At 46.0% G+C, this 22,199-nt stretch overlaps 1 protein-coding gene across 2 annotated transcripts in view; it reads left to right on the top strand.

Annotated features, from left to right (window-relative positions):
- The window catches only part of LOC111155581 (BEN domain containing 7), a 75,571-nt gene extending 53,726 nt beyond the window's left edge, over positions 1-21,845 (top strand). The window contains exons 7-9 of one of the 2 annotated variants that reach the window (XM_022515829.1): positions 11,251-11,370; positions 20,111-20,164; positions 21,795-21,845. In XM_022515829.1, coding sequence (XP_022371537.1) covers positions 11,251-11,370; positions 20,111-20,164; positions 21,795-21,808 — 188 coding nt within the window. In that variant the 3' untranslated portion in view covers positions 21,809-21,845. Of the gene's footprint in view, positions 1-11,250; positions 11,371-20,110; positions 20,263-21,794 lie in introns of those variants that run through there. The other variant, XM_022515828.1, reaches the window with a different exon arrangement.
- The last annotated feature ends 354 nt before the right edge of the window (positions 21,846-22,199 follow it).

Raw genomic sequence — 22,199 nt, forward strand, 5'->3', positions numbered from 1 at the left:
CCAGCGTCGTCACCCTGAAGTCACACCACCATACCACACACACCACATAACGCCCACAGGCCAGTAGCGGCCGGGATGGTGGCGAGAGTCCTGATCCAGTGACCTGATCCTCGTAGGTGAGGCCCTGTACCACTGCCCTCCTAGCTCATCACTCTTATTCTTCCCCCCTTAGCCATCTCTGAGTATAGGTGGTTGTGAGGGCCAGGACAGTACCTGAACTTCCAGAATGTTCCCTAACTTACTCTGGTACTGTGGGTATAGCTTCCAGATTTACCGGCCAGGGCATGAACTCAGCACCTCGTGGAATGACTTCAAAAGTTCATATTGCATGAAACCCTAGTTTATTCTTTATTTTTTTAAGATCTTATTTATTAGAGAGTGAGAGAGAGAGCACAAGCAGGGGGAGGAGGCAGAAGGAGAGGGAGAAACAGGCTCCCCACTAAGTAGGGAACCCGATACCGGGCTTGATCCCAGGACCCTGGGATCATGACCTGAGCCAAAGGCAGATGCTTAACCGATTGAGCCCCCCAGGTGCCCCAGAAACCCTACTTTTAAAAACCAGGAGAAAAAGTCAGTACATTCTCCTCATCATTTACATGCAGAGCAGACAAACACAGCAACGCCCCGTGCCCCAAAGGTTGGGGAGAGGGAGCGCCTTATGCCACTTGCCTGACTTCTTGAACCAATGGTTCTCTCAGCTCTGATCTAGAAAATAAGTGGGTTGTACTATCTCCAAGATGTCTTCCAAGTAGAATTTCTATAAATCTGTGATTTTTCCAGGCATATTTTTCTGTGCCTGAAAAAGGGAGTAAATAGTAAAACCACTGTGACATCAAAACTGGTTATTATCCAGACCTTAATATTTCACAGATATAATTTATTCCCTTGAAATATAGCAAACATGTTAAACAAACATGTGTTGTTGGAGCGAGCCAAAGGAAAGTGTTCATCATAGCTCCCACTAAGTTGTATTATACATGAGCTCTGCTGAGGGTTCTCTCGGATCGAAGTAAATTTAAGATTAACTTTGTTTAATCTGAGAAACCACTAAAGGCACTTTCTTTTAGACAGAGATGCCAGTGTAGCAAAAAGAAGACAAGGGATATTGTTCTTTTCCCCAGACTATTCTGGCCTCAAATCTTTGCGGATCACTGTGATTAAACAAGATTGCTCAGACCTCAAAGCCTCACCAGTTTGGGGATCCTGAAAGGAGCATTGTGGGTGTAGACCACTCCTAATGCTGTGATTAAGGTCTTGAAACACTACCTTCTCTTGGGGGGAAAAAGAAAGGAAGAGGTGTGGGTTGGCTGATTTTTAAAATCTCTGCCAGTTCAGAAAGTCTATGGTTCAGTAATTTTAGTCCACATTCTCAAAAGTAATCCTAGAGAATTAAGTAAATATGACTGCGAATCAATTTTATGGAAATTACGGCCCCACACGGGGATCAGCACTAGGGGACAAAGAATACAATGGACATTATGGTCACCCTTCCGCTAGACCAGCTGACTCACCTGCAGTCCCCTGTATAGATAATCCAGGAGGACATTCTCATTTCATCACTGAATGCATCATTGTTGGCACTGCTGTATTTTCTTCACTTGTTAACTTTAAAGATTGCGGTTTTTTTTTAAAAAAATGTCATTTTTAGGTGCATTAGTTGATGAACTATGCTGAATCTTTTGATTAGATGAAATCCCAAATGAACTTGAGGGCTCCGTGTAATCTCAAGACCTACGGCTGTTTACTGAAGAAATTCTCTAATTCTTTCAAGTGAAGGCACAGACCCGAGCAAACTTTTTCTCAGGTTTTATTCTTTCACGAACCGCTACCTGACATGGGCCAGCCACCATGTGCGAGGGAGCCGTGATCTCTGCCCTTGCCAAGTGCAGAGTCCCACTGATCACTACATGCTGTAATTCTGAAAACCACTGGTTAACGAGCTCAGGAGGCCCTTGGCTGAGAAGGTCACGTTTATTTCAGCTCAGAGCCTGGGAGAGGGGCGGGTGACTGACTCCTTCCCCTGCTGCTCCGGGCAGGCAAAGTACTGAGCCTTCTCTGTGATCCCCCCTTTGCCAAGAGAGAGTGGATGTAGGCAGCAGACTTGAGATCCTGTCAGAACTGACATTGTCCCAGCATCATCCTAGGAGAAACTCTGATTGGTTCATACGATGACAGAAGAATGGCATTTGTCCCCATTAGCAGTGGTCATTAGGCCAGAAGTAGAAATAGTAGCATTCTTCTTCATCTTAAATACGTTGAAGACATTTTCCAAGATTCATTTTCTCTCCACCGTACCACTGAGGTTTAAAACAGATGTTATATTTACTGCATACCCACCCTTTTATTTTATTAAGAGTCAAAATGTTCGGGGCGCCTGGGGGGCTCAGTCGGTTTAGCATCCAACTCTTGATTCCGGCTCAGGTCATGATCTCAGGGTCCTGAGATAGAGCACTGCCTTGGGGCTCTGCGCGGGCGTGGAGCCTGCTTAAGATTCTCTCTCTCTCCCCCTCCTTAAAAAAAATATTAATAAAAATATTCTTCTACCATCTCCTTTCTTTCTCCCTCCCACTCCAGAGTAACCCGAGGTTGGTGTGAATCTTTCTCCCTTATGTTTTTGTACATTACTGCTTAAGTGTGTGTCCATAAATCACCTGTACTACTGTCTCGTGAATTTATGAATCCACACACACAGCCTTATACTGTACTTTTGCAAGTTTTTTACTTTTTTTTAAAGATTTATCCATATCAATACATTATAAATCTCGTTGATTCAGTTTAACCACTAACCATTCTATCAACACAGTGATTTTTTTCTGCAGTCTTCTGTTAAGGGTTAGTTAGGCTGGCGACAGTCCCCATTGTGTGTCCTGTGGCTCATGTAGGCGTATCTCTGGGGGACACACCGGGGAGCAGAACTGAGGACATGAGCATCTTCAGCTTCATTAAGCATTTTGCCAAATGGCTCGTTCATGTGACACATCACTTACATATCCACCAGCAACAAATAAGAAATCCTGTTTTGCCTCATTCTTGCCAACTTGTGGTACTAACAAGTTTTAATCTTTACCTGTCTGATTGGTCTTAAGCGGTACCTCAGTGGTGGATTCCCTGATTAAGAACATTGACCATCCTTTCCTACTCACCACTCTTTGGTTATTTTCCCTCTGTGAATTTCCGTCCTTTTCCTGTCTCTCCAATAGGCTGTTGTGTTCTTGTAGACTTCTGTGAATTCTTCTGTCAGTTGCACATGTTACAAATGTTTTCTCTTATTTTCTCACCTGTGAAAACTCTGTCTCTGACCTCTTACCACACCAAAGTTGAGATCTAACAACCAGATAGACTACTTTATGCCTTTTTTTTTTTTTGATGGCTGTTTTAAGAAATTCTCCCTACCATGATAATATATAATGATATTCCTATTTTTTTTTTCCCAAGTTTTAAAGTTTTATCTTTTCTGTTTGGGTCTTTCATCCCCTTGGAATTTGCTTTTGCCTAAAATGTGAGGGAAGGATTTAATTTGTTTTTCTCTCTGGGCAATAATCATTTTAACACCATCCTCTTTTTTTACATGGATTGTAATTGCCCCTCAGTTCTATACCAAGCTCACACTTTACCTGTTTACACTTGGTCTTTGGTCTGCCTCTGAGCCAGTCCTACAGTTTTCATTAATTTGGCATTTCAGGATCACCTAGTATCTCAGAGCTTATGCCCTCCCTCCCCCCTCCTCCCCTCCCCGTATCCCCTCCCCTTCTCCCTTCTGCTCTCAGCGCTCTTCTTCCTCAGCTACAGCCTGTAGTAATTCTTCGAGGGTCTGTGTGGTATGTTACTGCAGTCTCTGTTCTGACCATTTCCCTATTTCACCCTCACTGTTGACTGGTGTGTAGTCCAGTGGGGTACTGTGCTCTAGCCTGAGGGCGGCTTTTACAGAGCAATTTGAAAACATCCCATGTTCTTCAAGATTTGGTTGCTATTGTCGGTCTGTTGTTCTTCCATAGACAATCTTTTTACGTCTAGTTCCTTTTAAGATCTCTTTGCCTTGGTATTCTCTGTTTTCTCTGTCTAGGTATATATTCTTATGAATGTGCTTGGTTGCCTAATTTGTAACTGTAATGGTAATGGTAGGGTTTGGTGGTCATTCATGTGTAATTGGTGGTGAATTAAGAATCAGGTTTTAACTTGGGGCGTCTGGGTGGCTCAGTCAGTTGGGCGTCTGACTCTTGGTTCCAGCTCAGGTCTTGATCTCAGGATCGTGAGTTTGAAGAGAGGGGGAAAAAAAAAGAGGGACGCCTGGGTGGTTTAGTCAGTTAAGTGGCTAAGCGTCTGCCTTAGGCTCAGGTCATGGTCCCAGTGTCCTGGGATTGAGTCTGCATCGGGCTCCTTGCCCAGCAGGGAACCTGCTTTTCCTTTTGCTTGCCTCTCTCTCTCTCTCTGACAAATAAATAAATAAAATCTTAAAAAAAAAAAAAAGAAGAAGAAAAAGAAAAACCAGACTTCAGTGTGTATAAAATGTTCTCTTCAAGAAGGCTCTTTTTGGTCTCAAAACACAGTGTCACTAACGCTCCCTTAGGAAGAAGCTAAGTTTTGCAAGGCTGCAAAATAGACACGCTGTTGACTGCCTGCACGCTGCCTCCCTTGCTTCCAAGTGACACTTGTCAGTCTCTCTGTCTCCCTTCTTCTCTCTGCACATCTGCTCCTTCTCCTCCTTACCAGCTGGCTTTCTCTCCTTGCTTCCTTCCCCTGTCCCACCCCGGCCCCGACAGTTGTGGTTTGCAAGATATGTTAGGGCCACTCACACCATGAGGTCTCGGCTTTACGTATTACTGCTCAAGCCCTCGGCCTCTCCTTGCTTGCTATTCTGAGAAGCTCATCCTTTTGTGCTGTATGTGGTCAAGCTCCCGTCACTGTTGTGACTGAGCTGAGGGTGCAGGTACGAAACATTCCTGCCCACTTCAGCGGCAGGGGTCGGGGGCATGGGGTGGTTTTCCAGAGGCATCTTTGAGCTTGGCCAGCCCCACATCATCCAGGTACCTTTGCTTCAAGTCAAGCCTTCTGTTGAGTTTTTCATTCCAGCACGTTGATTCCAAGAAGTGAGAGTACTGGGTTATGACAGATGTTCCACATACTAGGAAGGTAATCCCTGCTTACGCACTAATTAATTTCATTGTCGTTTATTGATTAGTTCCTTGTAGGTCTAGTCATTGTGAGCTGGTTTCTCAGGCCTGAAGCCCTGGGTGGTCTGAGACAATCAGAGTTTTGAAGCTGCACGCTGAGAGCCCATCTCCAAACCAGCAGCACTTGCCCTGAGATCTGAAGCATTAGAACACCATGCAGCATCCTCCAGCCCTTCTTCTAGCTCTTTCCCTTTCCGTCCTAGTATGTCCATGTTTCTTGTGACTAATAAATTAGTGGAATGGGTATCAAGCCTAGGACTTGTGGGATTTCAGCTGTCCCCTGGAAACTGGGAAATGAAGCACCATCTTATCATCAAAGAAAAGATATTCTCTGTTAGATCCATATAAAATGTGGACCAAGGGGCACCTGGGTGGCTCAGTGGGTTAAGCCTCTGCCTTCGGCTCAAGTCATAACCTCAGGGTCCTGGGATCGAGCCCCGCATCGGGCTCTCTGCTCATCAGGGAGTCTGCTCCCCACCCCACCTGGCCTCCCTGCCTACTTTTGATCTCTGTCAAAAAAATAAAATATTTTTTTTAAAAAGTGGACCAAGTCCTTAATCTCAGAAGTTGAAAAAAACCTGTATGCCCATCCTCCTCAAGGCCCACACTCCTTCTCCCTTCCTTGCCTCAGGCTGACCAACCCCTTTGATCTAGAGGGAAGGTGATCTCACAGACACCCGGGTCCTCTCCCTTCTTGTCCCCCCTTGCTTCTGTTTTGTGTAGATGAAAGTAAGACCAATATTCACAACATTAAGTTAGCTATTGATTTGCTTATATTTAGAATTCAGTCATTATTCTTCTACAAAATCTATGTGCTCATATATAACTTTAAATTAAAAATTAGGAGGCGCCTGGGTGGCTCAGGTGGTTAAGCACCTGCCTTCAGCTCAGGTCATGATCCCAGGGTCCTGGGATCAAACCCCATGTAGGTCTCTCTGCTTAGCAGGGAGCCTCCTTCTCCCTCTCATTCTTTTCTCTGTGCTCTCTCTCTCTCAAACAATCTTTTAAAAACATTATTTAAAAAAATTTAAATAATTTATGTGGAAAATAATCCCTATTAGCCATGCAGTCTGGGACCGATTACTTAACCCACCTGTACTTTGATTTTGTCTCTAGTACAGTATGCCAACACCTGTACCATCAGGTTACAGCGACTATTAAATGAGATAGATCTATAACGTGCTTATTAGCACATGGGAAGCTCCACATAATGGTTTCAAAAGAGCAAAGGGAAGAGGGGGCCATGGGAGGGTGCTGGTGGTCTTCGGGTGGCTCACATGTGAGAAGGGGAAGGTGGGCAGCCTGCAGGAAGATCTCATTGACTCCCGCAGGCTGGCACCAGGGTTCCCTCTCCTTGGCACAGCCCCAAAACCTAACCACAGAGAGAGCTCCTTCCCACTGGTCCCTGGCCCCTCTCGTGCTTGGGGACATGGGCGGGGCCCGGGAGGACCTGGCTTCAGTGTGGCTTGATGCCCGCCTTGATTACCACTTGTCTATTTGACCAAAACATAAAACTGCATCATCAGATCAGAACTTGGGCTCTCTCTGCTGGCCAGCTGTGGCCTCGTCTGAAGGTGCTGCAGAGAAACGAAAGCTCTGCAGGTCTCCTCCTGCTTCTCCGAGTGTCTCTGCCATCCAGTGACTTCCTTTAAACACCCTCTCCATGTTCTGCTTTTCCCAGGATAGGGAGCAGAAAAATCCTCTAGGAACCACTGTGTGAACAGATAGCTGTTTGGGGAACGCGGCCAATCCACCGTGTCCTCAGCAGGGCACAACCAGACACCCTATAGACCGCCTGTTCATTGATGATTACATTAGATGCTGCGTTTCCCGGGGACGGATCTGCTCAGCTACTGCCAGCTTATTCATTATTTATATACAATTAAAGGGTACGGTTCAAATGAACACAAGCATATGAGAAAAGTCATTACTCATGTACAGATCAAACTGAACATTTGTCATTTCCCTAGTGACTTAACATACCCTTTGTACCTTGGGACCTCAAATTATATGAAGCGCAGGAGATGCTTCAACTCTTTTACTGAGTCTCATTGTTGGCTCTAATCCGCTTGCTCAGATTATTCGGACTTGTTTAAAATTAGTCCTTGCTTCTCCCTAATACATGAAAATAGAAAAAAGAGGGAAATTTCTTTTTAGTACCTATCGCATTCTAAGGATGAATGCAAATTGTGCTATGATTCTTAATGACCCACCATTAACATAGTAGGAAACCCAGTGCATTAATGCAATGCCTCTTTTCACATCATTACTCCTAATGGAACTGTTACCAGGATAATAGCTTGACCTTTAGCTATAGATTCAGACAGCAAAATATATTCTGCTTACTCGATACCTCTATTCACACAGCATATTGAGCATTTTTGGATCAACACAATGACAATCTTCTGGCCTTGTTCTAAGGCCTCATCTGCACATGTAACAGAATAGGATTTCATCTTCAGGAGATAGATCCAAGTTAAAAGTCTCTTTTAAGTTTGAATGTGATCCACGAAATAGAATATCAGTAATATAGCCTGTGGAACTATTTGTTGGTGTAGGTATTTTCTGAGAAGCCTAATGCTGTGCCTTCAAAGGTCTCAGACACACACCCAGAAGATAGAGATTGCCCTGGCTTTTCATTATGACTGGATGAATTTTAACTAAAAGGAGAAAAAAGAAATCGAAATTATTGCCTTTTTAGTGGGTGACAGAATATTTGAGCCCAAGATTAGCTTAGAAGGATCTGCTTGGGGAAAAAAAAAAAAAAGAAGGATCTGCTTGGAAGTCCCTCACAGAGTGGGAGAAAACATTCCAGAGCCTTCCCTTTGGTTCTCCTAAACTTGGTTATTGACATGCGTGGTTGCTAGGAGTCATTTCGATGTTGGCATAACCCACATTGACTTTGTAATTTGGAACCACTGTTTTCTGGTGTGTGCTAATTTGGACATAGGCATTTCACAATCTAAGAAAAGAGGGGTTGCTATAGAAATTAATTTTAGAAATAATATCACAGGGAGGGAGATGTTTACCTGGTAAGATGATATATTCAGTCATTTTTGTGGTACACATTTTCACATAAATTAACAGTGTGCTACATACAATTATTTTCCTTTTGTTAAAATAGAACTTTAAGAACCTTTTGGCAATTCTCTGATTAGCAAGTGTTATTGTGGGCATTTGGATGTAATTCAGTCTTATTTAACTATATTCCATGAACTAAAACTTCCTAATTAGTCTAAATTCATGAGCTATTGTATCTGTTGCCATTAGAAACAAAACTGGGAAATACGTGTGTTCATCAAATATTTATTGACCTCTTGCTCAGTACAGGGCACTATTGTCAGTGCTTTGAGGGAGACAAGATACATGAGGACCCTTGAAATGGTCTCCAATCTGGCATAGGAGATTCAAGGACACACCTACCCCTGGGAATAGCACGGCATCTGCCTCCCTCCTGAGTAGAGAGTAGAGTCCACAGGGCTTGCTCATGCCCACAGGCCGTATACTAGATGACCTGGTTGACATTCTCCCCCATCCTCAGCCCTGCTTTCTAATCGTCTCCCTTCCTCTGCTTGGTGGGGGCTGGAGTGGACCCTTTCCATCAAGGCTCTTACCACAGCTACACGCCTTCCTCTCCCTCTCAGGTCCTGCTGGCACCTTGAGTGACTCCACGATCCTCATGAAAGATCCTGACCCCTAGCCACATCATGTCCAGACCCAGTCCCTTGTGACCACACCTCAGCATTCTCATACAGAACCGCTCCCCCATGGATGTCGTCTACTCCAGCATGACTTTCTCAATTGCCCTTACTCTATGACACCTCCTTGCCAACCCCACTGATTCCATTCCCTGGATCCCCAGAGATTTTTTTCCAAGCGTCTGAGCCTTTTTCTGGCTTTGCTTCCTCCCCAGATTGGGGGACGGGGTGGGGGAGTGAAGAAAACAGAGGTAATAGAATCTCACTGGCATCTGCAAGAGCTTTCTGTCCCTGTCCTCCTGCCGAAACCATCCAGCAGAATCCTGACTTGGGCCAAAACTGCCATCCAGTGGCACCACTCCTAGCCCCGAGCTGCAGGCTGCCACAGGACTGTTGCCACCACAAGCGTGTAGGCTTCTCTTTGACTTGCCGTGCTCACGTCCTTGGTCTACCTCTGTCCTATTCCTCTTCTTCTCAGAGACAATGCCAGACATTCCCCACACTCTCCCTACCCTTTGCCACTGAGTCACTGAGGTCTCAGGAGTGACTGTTCCAACCTAGACCACTTCTAGGTCCACCCCAGCTCCCACTCCCTCTGGGCTCAGAGGGGAGAGTCTTCCTCCTGTTGGAGGGCAACCCCTCCCCTGCAACCCATTCTGGCTCCTGCCTTCTCCAGAATGGAAACCATGCTCACATCTTTTCCGCCTACAGCCCTCCCCCATCCTGGCCCCTCTTCTTCTTCCCCCACTGACCTGGTGTTTCTGGAATGTCATCTGTGGCCGCACCACCTCTCCCTTGAGGGGCTCCAGTGACACCTAGCAAAGCGCTGTGCCTGACCCTCCCTTCTGTACTTCAGACTGTTGTCCCTTGTCTTCCTTAGCGCCCCTCACTGGTCTTTACAGACCACACTTCTCGGTTCCCCGGATTTCGCTAGTCCTGTGCCTTCATCTCCTTCCATCTGGGGTTCTGTCTGGCTCTGGGCTTGACCTGGTACTCTCTTCACTCCGTATGCTCTCCTGGTCAACATTTTTTTCTCATTTCTAACTACCACCTATAGGTATGCGCCCCTTGGATCCGTATCTTCTGCCTGGACCCCTTCCCTGAGCCGCAGGCTTCCATGTCAAGTAGCGGCTAGCCATCCCCACGTGGGTGCTTTGCAGACACCCGAAATCAGCCCGACCCAAACCAAACCCAGCACAGCACGCCTTTCCCTCAAATGTGTCGTTTCTCCCATATCTACCAGGTCCAGTCACCCCCGCCGCCTGCTCTCTAATGTTTGAATGGGTCTGGTCCCCACTGTTGTATCCGTATTAAGTATTAGCTTTTTAATGTCGTTTCCCTAATGTAGTGATATAAAGTGTGTTCTGCAATTCTTTGGTTTATGTATTGACTGCCGAGTCTCCTAGGCACACTCTGTCCATTTATCTACAGAGACTTTTGAAGTAGTTCTTTTATTTGAATGAACTTTTTTTTGGGTGATGGATATGGAACCTCTTCGGTCGTATTTAGCGCAATCAGCTTTTCTTATTCTGATGAAGTGTTTCTTTCTCGTTCAGTAGAAGTTTTACAGTTGTAGAGAGTGGAATCTGCAACAGTTCCCCTTGCCCTTTCTTTTTAAAAGAAACCTTTAAAACATTAAAACTGCCAGTATTTTAAATACCACAAAAGCAGAGGAGCTGACACATACCAGGTCTTGTCCTTGCACAGATGAGGGTATGACAGTGCCCAGGAGCGGAGGGAAGCGGGACTGTCCACCGCAGCACTGGGATGGGCTGCCACACACTGCGTGCCTTTCAGAGGGCCACTGGCCCGCCTCCCTTGTGTCCCATCACGGCTCCCTCCGTAGCTCCCCATACACCACTCTCCCAGGTGCAAGCACCACACACCAGAGGCTGACTCCTAGTACTGCCTAGACTCTAAGACACACCTGCTTTCTTGTTTGAGTGTTGACTGAGTTAGAGGGAAACACTGTGAGAATGCCATCTTTTTGTGTCATCTGGCATTCGATTTTGTTTGATCTTGCCCGAGATTCAATTTACCAACAGTACTAATCCATTGGCTGAATTCTGTCATGGCGCCAGCAGACCCAGAGGAAGCTTTTTCTTCTCTGCCCGTAAGACACATGTACATGCACGTGGAACAAATAGAAAGAGAGGTTCCATTAGATCTACTCATGTTCTATGGCCAGCTACATCCTGAGGCACCATCCAGTGAGGGGGGTCCTGCCAGCCTCCATCTTTACCAAAGGAACGTAGTATAGACGTTGAAGATACCCACTTTTAGAAAAACACATTTTTTTTTCTTTTTGGGATATATTCCTATTTCAGATCTGCGTGGCTTATTTATGAAAGTATTTAACAATATTTCATATTTTCTCTCAGTCTTCACAGAAAAATACTGTACGGCTAACCACGTGGATAAACTTCCTGGCCCGAGAGACTGGGTACAGATTCTGCAGGATCAAATCAAACTGGCCAGAAGAAGGTTAAAAAGAGGCTCAGGTATGAATCAGTTGCAGGAAAAGAATCATCACCATCAGCCCTTTCCTGAATTCTTAGATGCGGCAAAGTACAATTCCTCTGCTCTAGGGCGCTTTCTGTCTTTTGTCTTTTGAAGGAAAAGCTCTGGAGAAGGTGCTGTGATTTTGCATTTTAAAGTCTTACTTGAGTGAGTTCTGAAATTCACCTGAAGGTTAAACAGTAAAAATTACATCAGGCCATTTACTTTTACTAGTATGAATGAAGAAGGTTACTTATCTTGTTCGTGGCCTTGTGTGTCTTACCTGTGAAGCAAGGTCTCTCTTTTATGATCCACTTCTATTTGCTGTTGAGTTTTGTTTGGATCTGCATGACTTTATTAAAAAGTACCAGCTGCTTGAGGTGTATAAAAAAAAAAAATCCTCCTACCAGAAACACTGCATGAAATGGACAAAGGGATTTTAAGTTGCATAGATATTTTTTCAAATCGGGCTTTGGCAGTCTGGAGATGATTTTACCCAGGAACAAGAATACCAGTTGAACTAGGACTACTTAGATTTGGTGATTTGCAGTCCCAAATGATAGTGGGCCAATTTACCAGTGAAGAATTCCTTTGAGATCAGTTTTCTGCCATCATGTAAGAATCATCATCTCTAGGAGGCCACAAACCTCTAGACGTTATTTTTTAAACAAACAAACAATTCCCATCAAACCTCAGGACGCCTGGCCCGCTAAGAGCCTCCATGCTCCTCTAGCAGAGCACGCAAGTGTGGGAGCCAAGCTCCAGATGCTGACCACTGCACAGCTGGCTGGTACGGAGGCCCCGAGAACAGCAGCACACACACAGGGGCCTGGGTCTCTGGGTCACTTAGGTGCACTCACAGCATACTGGGAACAGTGACCAGTCCCCAGTGGGGAGCCCCCCAGCTCAGGCTGGGAACATGCTCGATGCAGCGAGACACGGGCGGCAAGGGACCAAGTATGTCTTCAGGGTGAAAAACCTTACAGCTCTCTTCCATAAAGTAGCTATCAGGACTCTACAGTATTTAGCTGTAGATAATTTTATTTTTAATTAAAACTTTCCCTTCCTCTTTTTTTTTTTTTCCCATTCGCTTCCTTTTATACGAACTGATGCTCTCCATAAACAGCAGTGGACGACTGGTATTTGTCGTCGGTAGAAACGTAGCGTTGCATCAGGCAGTAAGTTGTAGTGGAGTCCAGACCTGGCGTTCAGGTCTCTCCTCTGCTCTTCACCAGCCCTGGACCCCGGGCAAGTCACTCCAGCTTCCCAGTCCTCAGTGTCTCAATCATGAAGGGACAGAAAGATAAGCCTGCATCACGAGGTTCCAGACATACGTCATACGTAAATGTCTCCATAAACAAAACCAGTGTGCCTGTGGGCAGCAGCACTGGGGAGGGGGTGTCCTAGGTCAGGGGCCCAGGCAGCCCGCCCTGCCCGGCAGTCCCCTCTGCTCCTGTTGTCCCAGCGTAACTGCTACTAACGCCCTTTGTGCCTGCGCAGGTTTCCAGGCTTGGATAATGAATAAATGATACACTCGCCCTTCCCCGGGGTCTCTCGTTTTACTCTGCCTTCTTTTTCTTAATCTACAAATCACCGCAAATAAACTCAGCAGGGGAGCACTGGGAAGAACAGGTCTGACTTCCTAGCTCCCATCTGCCATTTCCAAATTCCTGGGACCTTCTCTGAGCCTCAGGCTCTCTGTTTATATAATGAGGCTAATACCTGCCTTAGGGCTGTTTTCAGAGTTGGAATTAGACCGTGTAAGTATTGCCACTAATATAAAGCCAACAGGTAATGCTCAAAAAATGTTCAGGCCCTGATCCTCCTTCCCTTTGCCAACCCCAAACAAAGCAGAACTATTCGTTTATCCCTGCCATTTTTTTTTTTAAATATTGTACTTATTTATTTGACAGAGAGACACAGTGAGAGAGGGAACACAAGCAGGGGGAGTGAGAGAGGGAGAAGCAGGCTTCCCACCAAGCCGGGAGCCTGATGCGGGGCTCGATCCCAGAATCCTGGGATCATGACCTGAGCCGAAGGCAGACGCTTAACGACTGAGCCATCCAGGTGCCCCTATCCCTGCCATTTCTTAAAACCACCACCGTCTCGTTCTCCTGGATGACGTTGGTCAGATTTCCTCCCAGAGGGTTGGCACTGCCAGAGTCGGCTTCCCTGTCCCTGCTCACTTCAGAACCCATTGCCTTTTGCCCTCTGCCCGTCCCCGTACAGAAACTCCCGCTGCATTCGCGTGGGATGATCACATTTGTTCTCTGCTTACATTAACACTCCACTTGACCTTCTTGTTGATTTGATTCCATGGGGTCTGTTCCCCTGGGCTCTGGGGCCTCCCTGTCTTTGCTTGTCCTCCCTGTTCTCCCACACTGCCTTCGGTCTAGTCCACAGCCGCTGCCTCCTTCTGGGCACACCTCCGAAACCCCATGGCTTGCTTTCCATTCTTGGTGCTGTTGTTATTCTAAGGCCTCACCCAGGACTTGACCCGTCCCACCATGGATGGCTCACTGGTTTGCCGCTCCAGACTGGCTGTGTGCCGAGACCCTAAACTTCGCTCTCTGAGAATTAGGTACTTCCTCTAGCTTTTTGTCTTCCCCAAACACAATCCCTAGTACACCCCCCCTTCAGCAGGGCAGGCAGCATCCCTGACAGCCAGCCCCACCCTCCTCACCCACTTCTCCTGCCCCAGCCTCGCCAGACGCCTCCCTGTTGTGAAACCTGCTGGGCTCTCCCTGGGAAATGGCACCTACTCTTGTCACAGATCTTAAAGGACACTTCCTCCAGGAGCCTTGATAAGTGGCCCCTGGTCTTTCTGCCACCAGAATAATGGCACTCCTGTCTCTTCCACTGACCACGAGATCCCCAGGAGCAGGGTCTGCACCTGAGTCGTGTTTCTCTCCCAAGTGGGTGGCACAGCATGGGTACACAAGAATATTTGTTGAATAAACCCACAAATCAGTCCGTGGAAAAGAAGAGGCAATAATCACAACGAAAAGGTCTTATTGTTTAGCTCATCCTGGTCACGTAAGATCCTGGAAACTATTCTATTAGTTCCTTACTTGACATTCAAATACTTATTCCATGCCCCGCAGAAGCCACAGGGTGACAGCATCACTGAGCTCTGTCCCTGGGGATGAGGTCCCTAGAACTCCAGGGGACGCCTGTGGCACCCACATGGTCGTCCTTGAGTGTCCCTTCCTTCCTCCTCCTCAAGCGCATTCTCCCATTTCCTTCTCTGCACCCTACCTCCTTAGTCCTCTCCCGATTTCCTCTCTTCCCGCTTCCTCCCCCAAAGGTTCATAGTCACAGTGGCCTGACCTCACACAAGGTAGACACACTGAATAACAATTAGGAAGGTTAACTCCCCTAGTGGGTCTCTCACTCCTTCTTATGCTAAAGGTCTTCTGCCTGCCTCAGCTTTGTTTGCCTCTCAAAGACCCTTTTATTACTTCAGCCTCCAGGAAAGTGTTGGGGGAAAGGGTCACAGTTGAATGACAGGTGTTATCAAAGACAAATGCCCAGTAGACCAAACAGCAAACTGAGCACTGATGTCATGCTGGGTGCTGTATCTCCTCAGTTTTATATCCCAAGTGACATTCCGTTTATTAAGCCTGGATAGTGTCTTTGCTAGTGAGTATTTAATTGGTCCTGTGTTGCCGAAATTCTGCCTTGGCAATCTGGACTGTTTACATATATAGGAACTTCGTTTACCTATTGAGGAAATTGTTGAAGCCCAAAAAACAGAGATGCTAAGGAGAATCGTCAGGCCTGAGAGAAATTTAAAATTTGCCATAGCGAAGAAACCTGAATTTAATAGTCTGTAAGCCCGAAAGAGAGGGAAAGGCCCAAAGTACCCAAGACCCGGCCACTTGACTACCTTCTGGTGCTTCCACACACTGGTCCCAGGAATGCCACCAACCTCTAGCCTGAGGGGGGTTAGCATAAGCGTGCCCTTCTGTTCCTCAACCTAGAATCCGCAGAAGCTGCCTGGTCCCTGCCTGCTCCACAGGGGGTGGCGGGAGGCAGTGGGAAAATGGGAGAAATACTTGGAGCAACTTGGAAGCTTGGGGAAAAAGAACTGTATGAATCCAGAGTACCAATACTGCTAATTCAGGAAAGACAGAGCAACTCCAAGGAAGGAGGAAAGGGGCTTTGTGTTACAGAACACGTGTCTCTAGCTGAGGAGAAGGACTACAAGGGGACCTGTAGTCCTGGGGAACCTGAAAAGTTTAAGTCTGAAGAGGAACCTCTGAAAGTAGAAGACATGAAAAGTAGGGAGGGTATCGAGTATACAGAGTGTATTGTGGAAAGCCATCTTCAGAGACACAGAAACAGCCTTTCTGGTGTTAAAAGGAAACTCACAGGCTCAAAATGGAGTCTCTTGTGCCAGGCCGCATCACCAGAAGGGGGCGTCGTCCCTAATCTGACTGGACTTTCAACCTCCCCCGGGAATGTACTCCTAACTGGTCAGTCAGGGATTTGGGGGTTAGCTCTAATAAAGTAATCGGTCACATGGACCTTCTCCGTCTCCCCGAGCAAGATGAAGTAATCTACCTACTAAGACCCTTCTGTCCCCAAAGGAAGGTGACCTTACCCACAATAATCCTTTCTTCTGTTGATGACTTTCTCCTCCTTTTAAAACCTTCATGCTTTGCCGGAGCCCTTTGGAGCTCCTCTTTGCTGGATGGGATGCTGCCCGATTCCTGAATCCCTTCATTGAGCCAACTGGGTCTCCACATTTACTCAGATGAATTGTATCTTTCAACTGGGAACGGCCCACATGACTAAAATAGGAAGTTTGGTTTAAATTTTGTTTCCTTGTTGTAAGGTAGTGTGGAAACATCTTCAACATATAGTTGGCGGGTTTTGTTTCTTTGTTTGTTTGTTTTTACAAAGAAAAAGGAAAATCCACTTGTAAGCTGGTTGGGGAAAAAGTTGATCTTGATATAAATTTATATTTGATTTAAAAAATTTTGTTTCCCTCGTGCTGTATCTTTTATCCAGAAGCACATCCCCCCCCCCGCCCCGCCCCATTGTCAGATGCTGAGACCAATTAGGATGAGCTCTGGTCTCCATTCCCTTCCCTGCTTCCCCTCAGCAAACACACTTGCACATAGTGGGGACTTTCCTCCATGTTCCTGCTTCTGTTTCCCACAGACTGGCCAGTGAGCACATTTCTTAACCATCCTGGCATCTGTATTAGTAATTCACGAGGACACACACATTGCACAGATGCACGCCTGCTTGTGCAGAATGGGGTCCAAAGTGTGGACCGCTCCCCCACCCTTCCCTTCCTGCCGGAGCCTCTCACAGGCTCAGATGGTGTCTGCCCCTTCCCTCGTCATCCCTGTATTGGCTTGAGGGCATCTTCACATCTGCCTAGCTGTTTGTGGTGGGCACCTTGGCATACCTCTGCCTTCTCGGTAGGTCCCTTCTGCATCTGACAAGGGGGATGTGGTTCCAGGGCGAAACCAGCCCTGACCTACAGACCAAACTATACCAAGGCACAGCACATCAGCGGTGACCTGCCAAATAGCCTTTCCCTTCTAGTTTCACTAAATATTGTTACACTTCATTCTTCTCAAGCGGCACCAAAGTGGGACCCTTGCCCAGATTTCCTGAGGCTGATAGCAACTGAGAGTCCTAGATCAATGTTGCTCCCACACATGTTCTTTTGTCTTGATTATTCTCTGTCCAAATGATCATACGAACATTGTCCCATAGATGTTCCACATCTTCAACCTTATTTACCATATTTGGTGCAGTTCCTGGGATTAGGCACAGACTCCAACGGGGCGAGCTCATTGGCTTGCTGCTGAAGGAAGCCCACCCTGCCTCCAGGAAAGAGAAGTGCCCCACACAGATCTGAAAAGTGGTTCTGTAAGACTGAGTAGAAATTCATTGAGGGGGGCGCCTGTGTGGCTCAGTGGGTTAAGCCTTTGCCTTCAGCTCAGGTCATGGTCTCAGTGTCCTGGGATCTAGCCCTGCATCGGGCTCTCTGCTCAGCAGGGAGCCTGCTTCCCCTCTCTGCCTACTTGTGATTTCTTTCTCTGTCAAAGAAAGAAAGAAAGAAAAAAAAAAATTCATCAGGGGCTCTCCTCCCATGTAATAATTTCCTCTTGTAACTGGAATGATTCCTTTCTCGGTGTAGATTTTTAATCATTTTCATTAGGTTATTTCCTCCGAGCTTGCAACCACAGTTTTTTATTTGTGTTAGATCTAAGAGCAAAGCTGTCACTGCTATTAAATTTTTATTGAACTTGCTCAATCTTTTCTAAATTTCACAACTTGACTGTCACCTGAGAAGAAAGACTATGAGTTTGTTGGTACAGACAGATGTTATAATTAAATTTAAGGAACACAGCCGTGTTCTTCAGCCGTGTCACTTGGCCCTGTTCGTGTAGCCAGCAGACACTAATTTGCATACAATAATTTGTATATTTTTCAGATGTATACATTTTTTTTTAAAGATTTTATTTATTTATTTGACAGAGAGAGATCACAAGCAGGCAGAGAGGCAGGCAGAGAGAGAGAGGAGGAAGCGGGCTCCCCACTGAGCAGAGAGCCTGATGCGGGGCTCGATCCCAGTACCCTGGGATCATGACCTGAGCCGAAGGCAGAGGCTTTAACCCACTGAGCCACCCAGGTGCCCCACATTTTGTTTTTACAAGAGCACAGGACTGCATAGGCCTGGTTTTTAAAAAATAGGGATGGTTAAATTGCAAAGGGGTGGGATTTTGTTATAACTAAAGAGAAAGTAATTATACATGTAGAGAAAGTAACTAAAATATAAAATGAACTAGAAGTTGGAGATTTTAAAAATTAGCTCACAGTGATGCAGACAGTATATGTCTGGACTGTTAACAGCAAAGAGATTAAGAGCCCAGGCATGAACCTGACTCACAGCCTTGGCCACTTACTAGCTACAGTCCTTTCATCTCTCTCTCTCTTTTTGTTAAGTTTATTATTATCATCATCATTATTATTATTTTTAGTAATCCCTGTACCCAGCGGGGGCTCAAACCCATGACCCTGAGATCAAGAGCTACACACTCTTCTAACTGAGCCAGCCAGCTGCCCTGTATTACCTCAGTCTCTTAACCTCTAGTTGTTTCCTTTGTCAAAACGGGCATATTAACTGACCTCCCTTGTAGGATTTTCTAAAAGTTAAATGACACGACGTATGTCAAATGTTCAGTAAATGGTAAACATTTAATAAACGGTGGTGGCTCTTGTTGCTATTATTGGTATTATTACTGAAAAATTTTTTAAATCCTAGGCAGTGAAAGGACTACCATGTAGTTCATCTCCCTAATCAAATTCACTCAGGCCAATTAGAAGAAAATGGTGTCTTCTCAATATAAAGATAATGTATGTTCATCATTTCATAAATATTTACAATTTTAAAAACCCAAAGAACAAAATTTTAAATGCCTAAAAGCCTCTCCTCCAGAAGGAGACACTGTTAACATTTTAGTATGTCCTGTATTTTGTCTATAAGCTTATTTAAAGATTTTTAATCTTCTCATTTATCCTCACACTTCAATTGAATGTTTTATGTTACTAAATAGTCCCCTACAGCATCATTTTAGAGGAGAAGAGCAGAAACTCTTCTCCAGCCCAGCCTGGCCTTGACTGCTGTGTCCTCTCAGCGTTTTCTCTGTGGTGGATTCAGCGGGTCGGTACACAATGGGTCTTTCACTGAGGCCAGTCAGGGTGTAGCTATCTGAGGACAAGGTGTGAGAGCATGAACCGGAGGGGAATGTTCCCAGCCATATCTGCCCCCCTGATTGGGTTTAAAGCCACAGCAATAAAAGCAGGAGCTCAGTATTACTTTTGCTGCCCACCCACTCAACATTCCAACGCGATGGCAAATGGCAGCCCCCACATGACTGGCCTCACACACCCCTGTGAGAGGGAACCAGCCTCGGGATGCAGGGAGCAAATGACCCTGACGAAATGTCTTGACCTGTTCCCAGCAGGTCGGGGAGCCCGATCACCCCATCATTTATCACGAGACATGGGAGCACTCTCTTTTTTGTACTTAGTGGAAGGTTCTCTGTGACTGAAGGAGATACCTTTGGAAAACTCTTAAGAAGATTAAAACATATCAGGCATGAGCAAAGGTTTGCATTTTAAAACACAGACGTGATGAATCTTTTGAAGATACACTTACTCCTTCTGATTTTCTTTATGACTGAATTGATGACTTTATTTTATGACTGAATTTATGACTCAATTTTAGACAGGCCGCTCTGGGATCAGAGTTTCCAGTCATCTCCAAAGAAAGGCTCGTCTCCAGGATTTCCTAAGCCTCCCTCACCGGGATGGTTTTGGGGATGACAAGGGAAAATTCTAGCACAGGGACTCACTGACTTCTATCCTTCCATCATCATATTGAAACAATTCCCCCCAGATACTAGGTGGATATTTAAGCCTTGGCAAACAAGGGAAAATGAACTGAAATCATCAATGATTGACAGAATAAGGTTCATAAGATACCAGAAAGAAATTCAATGCAGGAGAAAAGATGTTATATCATTATCTTAAAAAATACTTTACTTAACTACTGGTACTAAAATATGTAATGTGAACCAACTGAAGCTGAAAGGGGGGGAGAAAGTTGAAACTATTATGCATTATTGGAGTTTTTAAATTGTATTACTGTATTCAGGAAAATGAATGTGCTCCCTGAAACTAATGAGATTTGTGTTTTATGTTTGTAACCAGCAGAGGTAGCTGACGGTGATGAAAGACTGGACAGCATTTCCCTACCACCAACAGGTAAAACACATTTACATTTTCATCACCCGCTGGAAAATGCAGCACATGAAAATATTTGCATTGGAAATGTTTGTAACGTCACAGACGCAGATGCTTGAGGCAACGGCTTCTGGCCCAGACCCTAGTAATCAGAGGTTCTCAGTGCCCTGTGTTCAGAGATATTTTTACCCTGAGTCTGAAAAGCTCCTGTTTTTCTCACACTGTCTCACATTCTCAAGAGCCCCAGAACAGCAAGTCCTAAGAACTTAGTGTCATAACATTGTGCCTCCCAAAACCTGTGGGCATTAAGAGGACTTTTACATGAAACGATATTGCTTTCTAGAACAAGGATCACCGGTTTTATGATGAAATTCATGTCCATTCTGTCCTCATCCACCTCCCCCAAAAGGGGTTTTGAGAGGCAGTCGTGGCTCGTCACGAAACAGGCACTCAGCGAATAGTGCGAGTGCATGAACAGACCAGTCCCTCCAGCCCGGCTGCCAGTTCCTGGTCCTAGAAGCAGATCAGCCAGATAGAACATTCTGGGCAGCATCTGCTGCAGTGGGAAGCCACAGACATCATTCTGACCTCATAGTATTTGACTCCGACCCCGGCCTCCTGCCTCTCTGTTTGCTTATACCTGAGAGCCCGAAGGACGGGGTCTGATCCCTGAGCCACGTGACCATTTACTCCCTGACTCTTTATTGACCTCCCAGCAAAGTCAACCTGACCATTTTCTGCCCATAAAACCCAGACACTCTAAAAAGCCTAACTCCGGATATAGGGTGGTAAGTTTTAAGTAAAATCTAGCAAATGTAAGTGGAGGAGCTAGTCTTCGTAGGAGCCCTGCTGGGTCGTGTGCTCCCTGGGAGCAGCTGTCCTGAGAAGGCAAGGAGAGCAGAGCTCCCAGCTGCGGGACAGACCCTGGTCAGGACTGTGAGAAAGCCGGGCCGTGTAAATGTCGCGCAGCTCGCTTGGGTACTCCATGGCTAAGGAACAGATGGATGGGCACATAAATGAACTGCGGCCCCTCGTGCAAAAAAGCTCTGCTTACATCAAGCCCTTACCGCGTGCAGCCATCATACGAAAGGCAATCAGACTGCTTGTTTGGCTACATTTCCACATTTATGAATTAAGATAACTGAAATGCATGATCTCTACTGTTCCTTCCCATCGTGTCCTTGTCCATCAGCACAGCTCGTATGAGCCTTGTTCTGATCACACCCAGCCCGCTCCCAGTAGACACAGGAAGGATACCGGCCGGCATGAAACCGTGCATTTCAGGAGGCAGTGTGGAGGAATCCCCGCTGTCCCGGTTGTGCCATCCAGCCTTCCTCCCCGGCTCCCCCAGCCCCTTCACTCCCAGAGCCCACAGTGCTGCCCTTCCCTACGATCTCCCTGACACTGTGGGCTTTGTGATTATTAGCAGTACTGCTATTATTATTCGAAAGCCATTCCCCTTGAAATAATACCTTTGCGTTTTCCTGTCTGAAGATGGAGGCAGAGAGATGTTTCAGATGAGGAAATTGAACCCGGGATGGTAGAAACACCTCACGGAACTGAAAAGAATTTCAAGGAATCTGAGAAAGAAGGAACGTTAGAGATCATCTAGTCCCCTCCCTTCTTTTTATCCAGTCCTTTTATTTTACAGGTAAAAAAGCCTGAGGCCCAGAAACACTAAATGACTCTGTCAAGGTCTCCCAGCTGGTTGGTGGCCCGGCCGGACCCCCGGCCTCTCGACTTCCAGCCCTTACACCGCGTAGCTTTCTTATACCTAAGCCAAAGCCAGCTTTTCTCTGCATGTTTCCTAAAGATCTTAAGAGTCACTGGATGTGCTAATCCCTTTAGGATTCCATTCCACTGTCTGTCTTCACAGTTAGAATGTCCGTTGTAAGCCTACCTGAAGTCCTCTGCCTTAAAACTCACTTACTGGAGTTCTTTCTCGAACCTTGCCCGAGGTGGTGAGGTCCTGACGGACACAGAGGACTAGGCCAGGTCTTTCACTAGTCTATTGACGTTTGCTACAGGTTACTGAGCAGCATGATAAATAATACCA

This window comes from Enhydra lutris, unplaced genomic scaffold, assembly GCF_002288905.1.
Source record: "Enhydra lutris kenyoni isolate GAN:26980312 unplaced genomic scaffold, ASM228890v2 scaffoldscaffold42, whole genome shotgun sequence".
NCBI classification, from domain to species: Eukaryota; Metazoa; Chordata; class Mammalia; order Carnivora; family Mustelidae; genus Enhydra; species Enhydra lutris.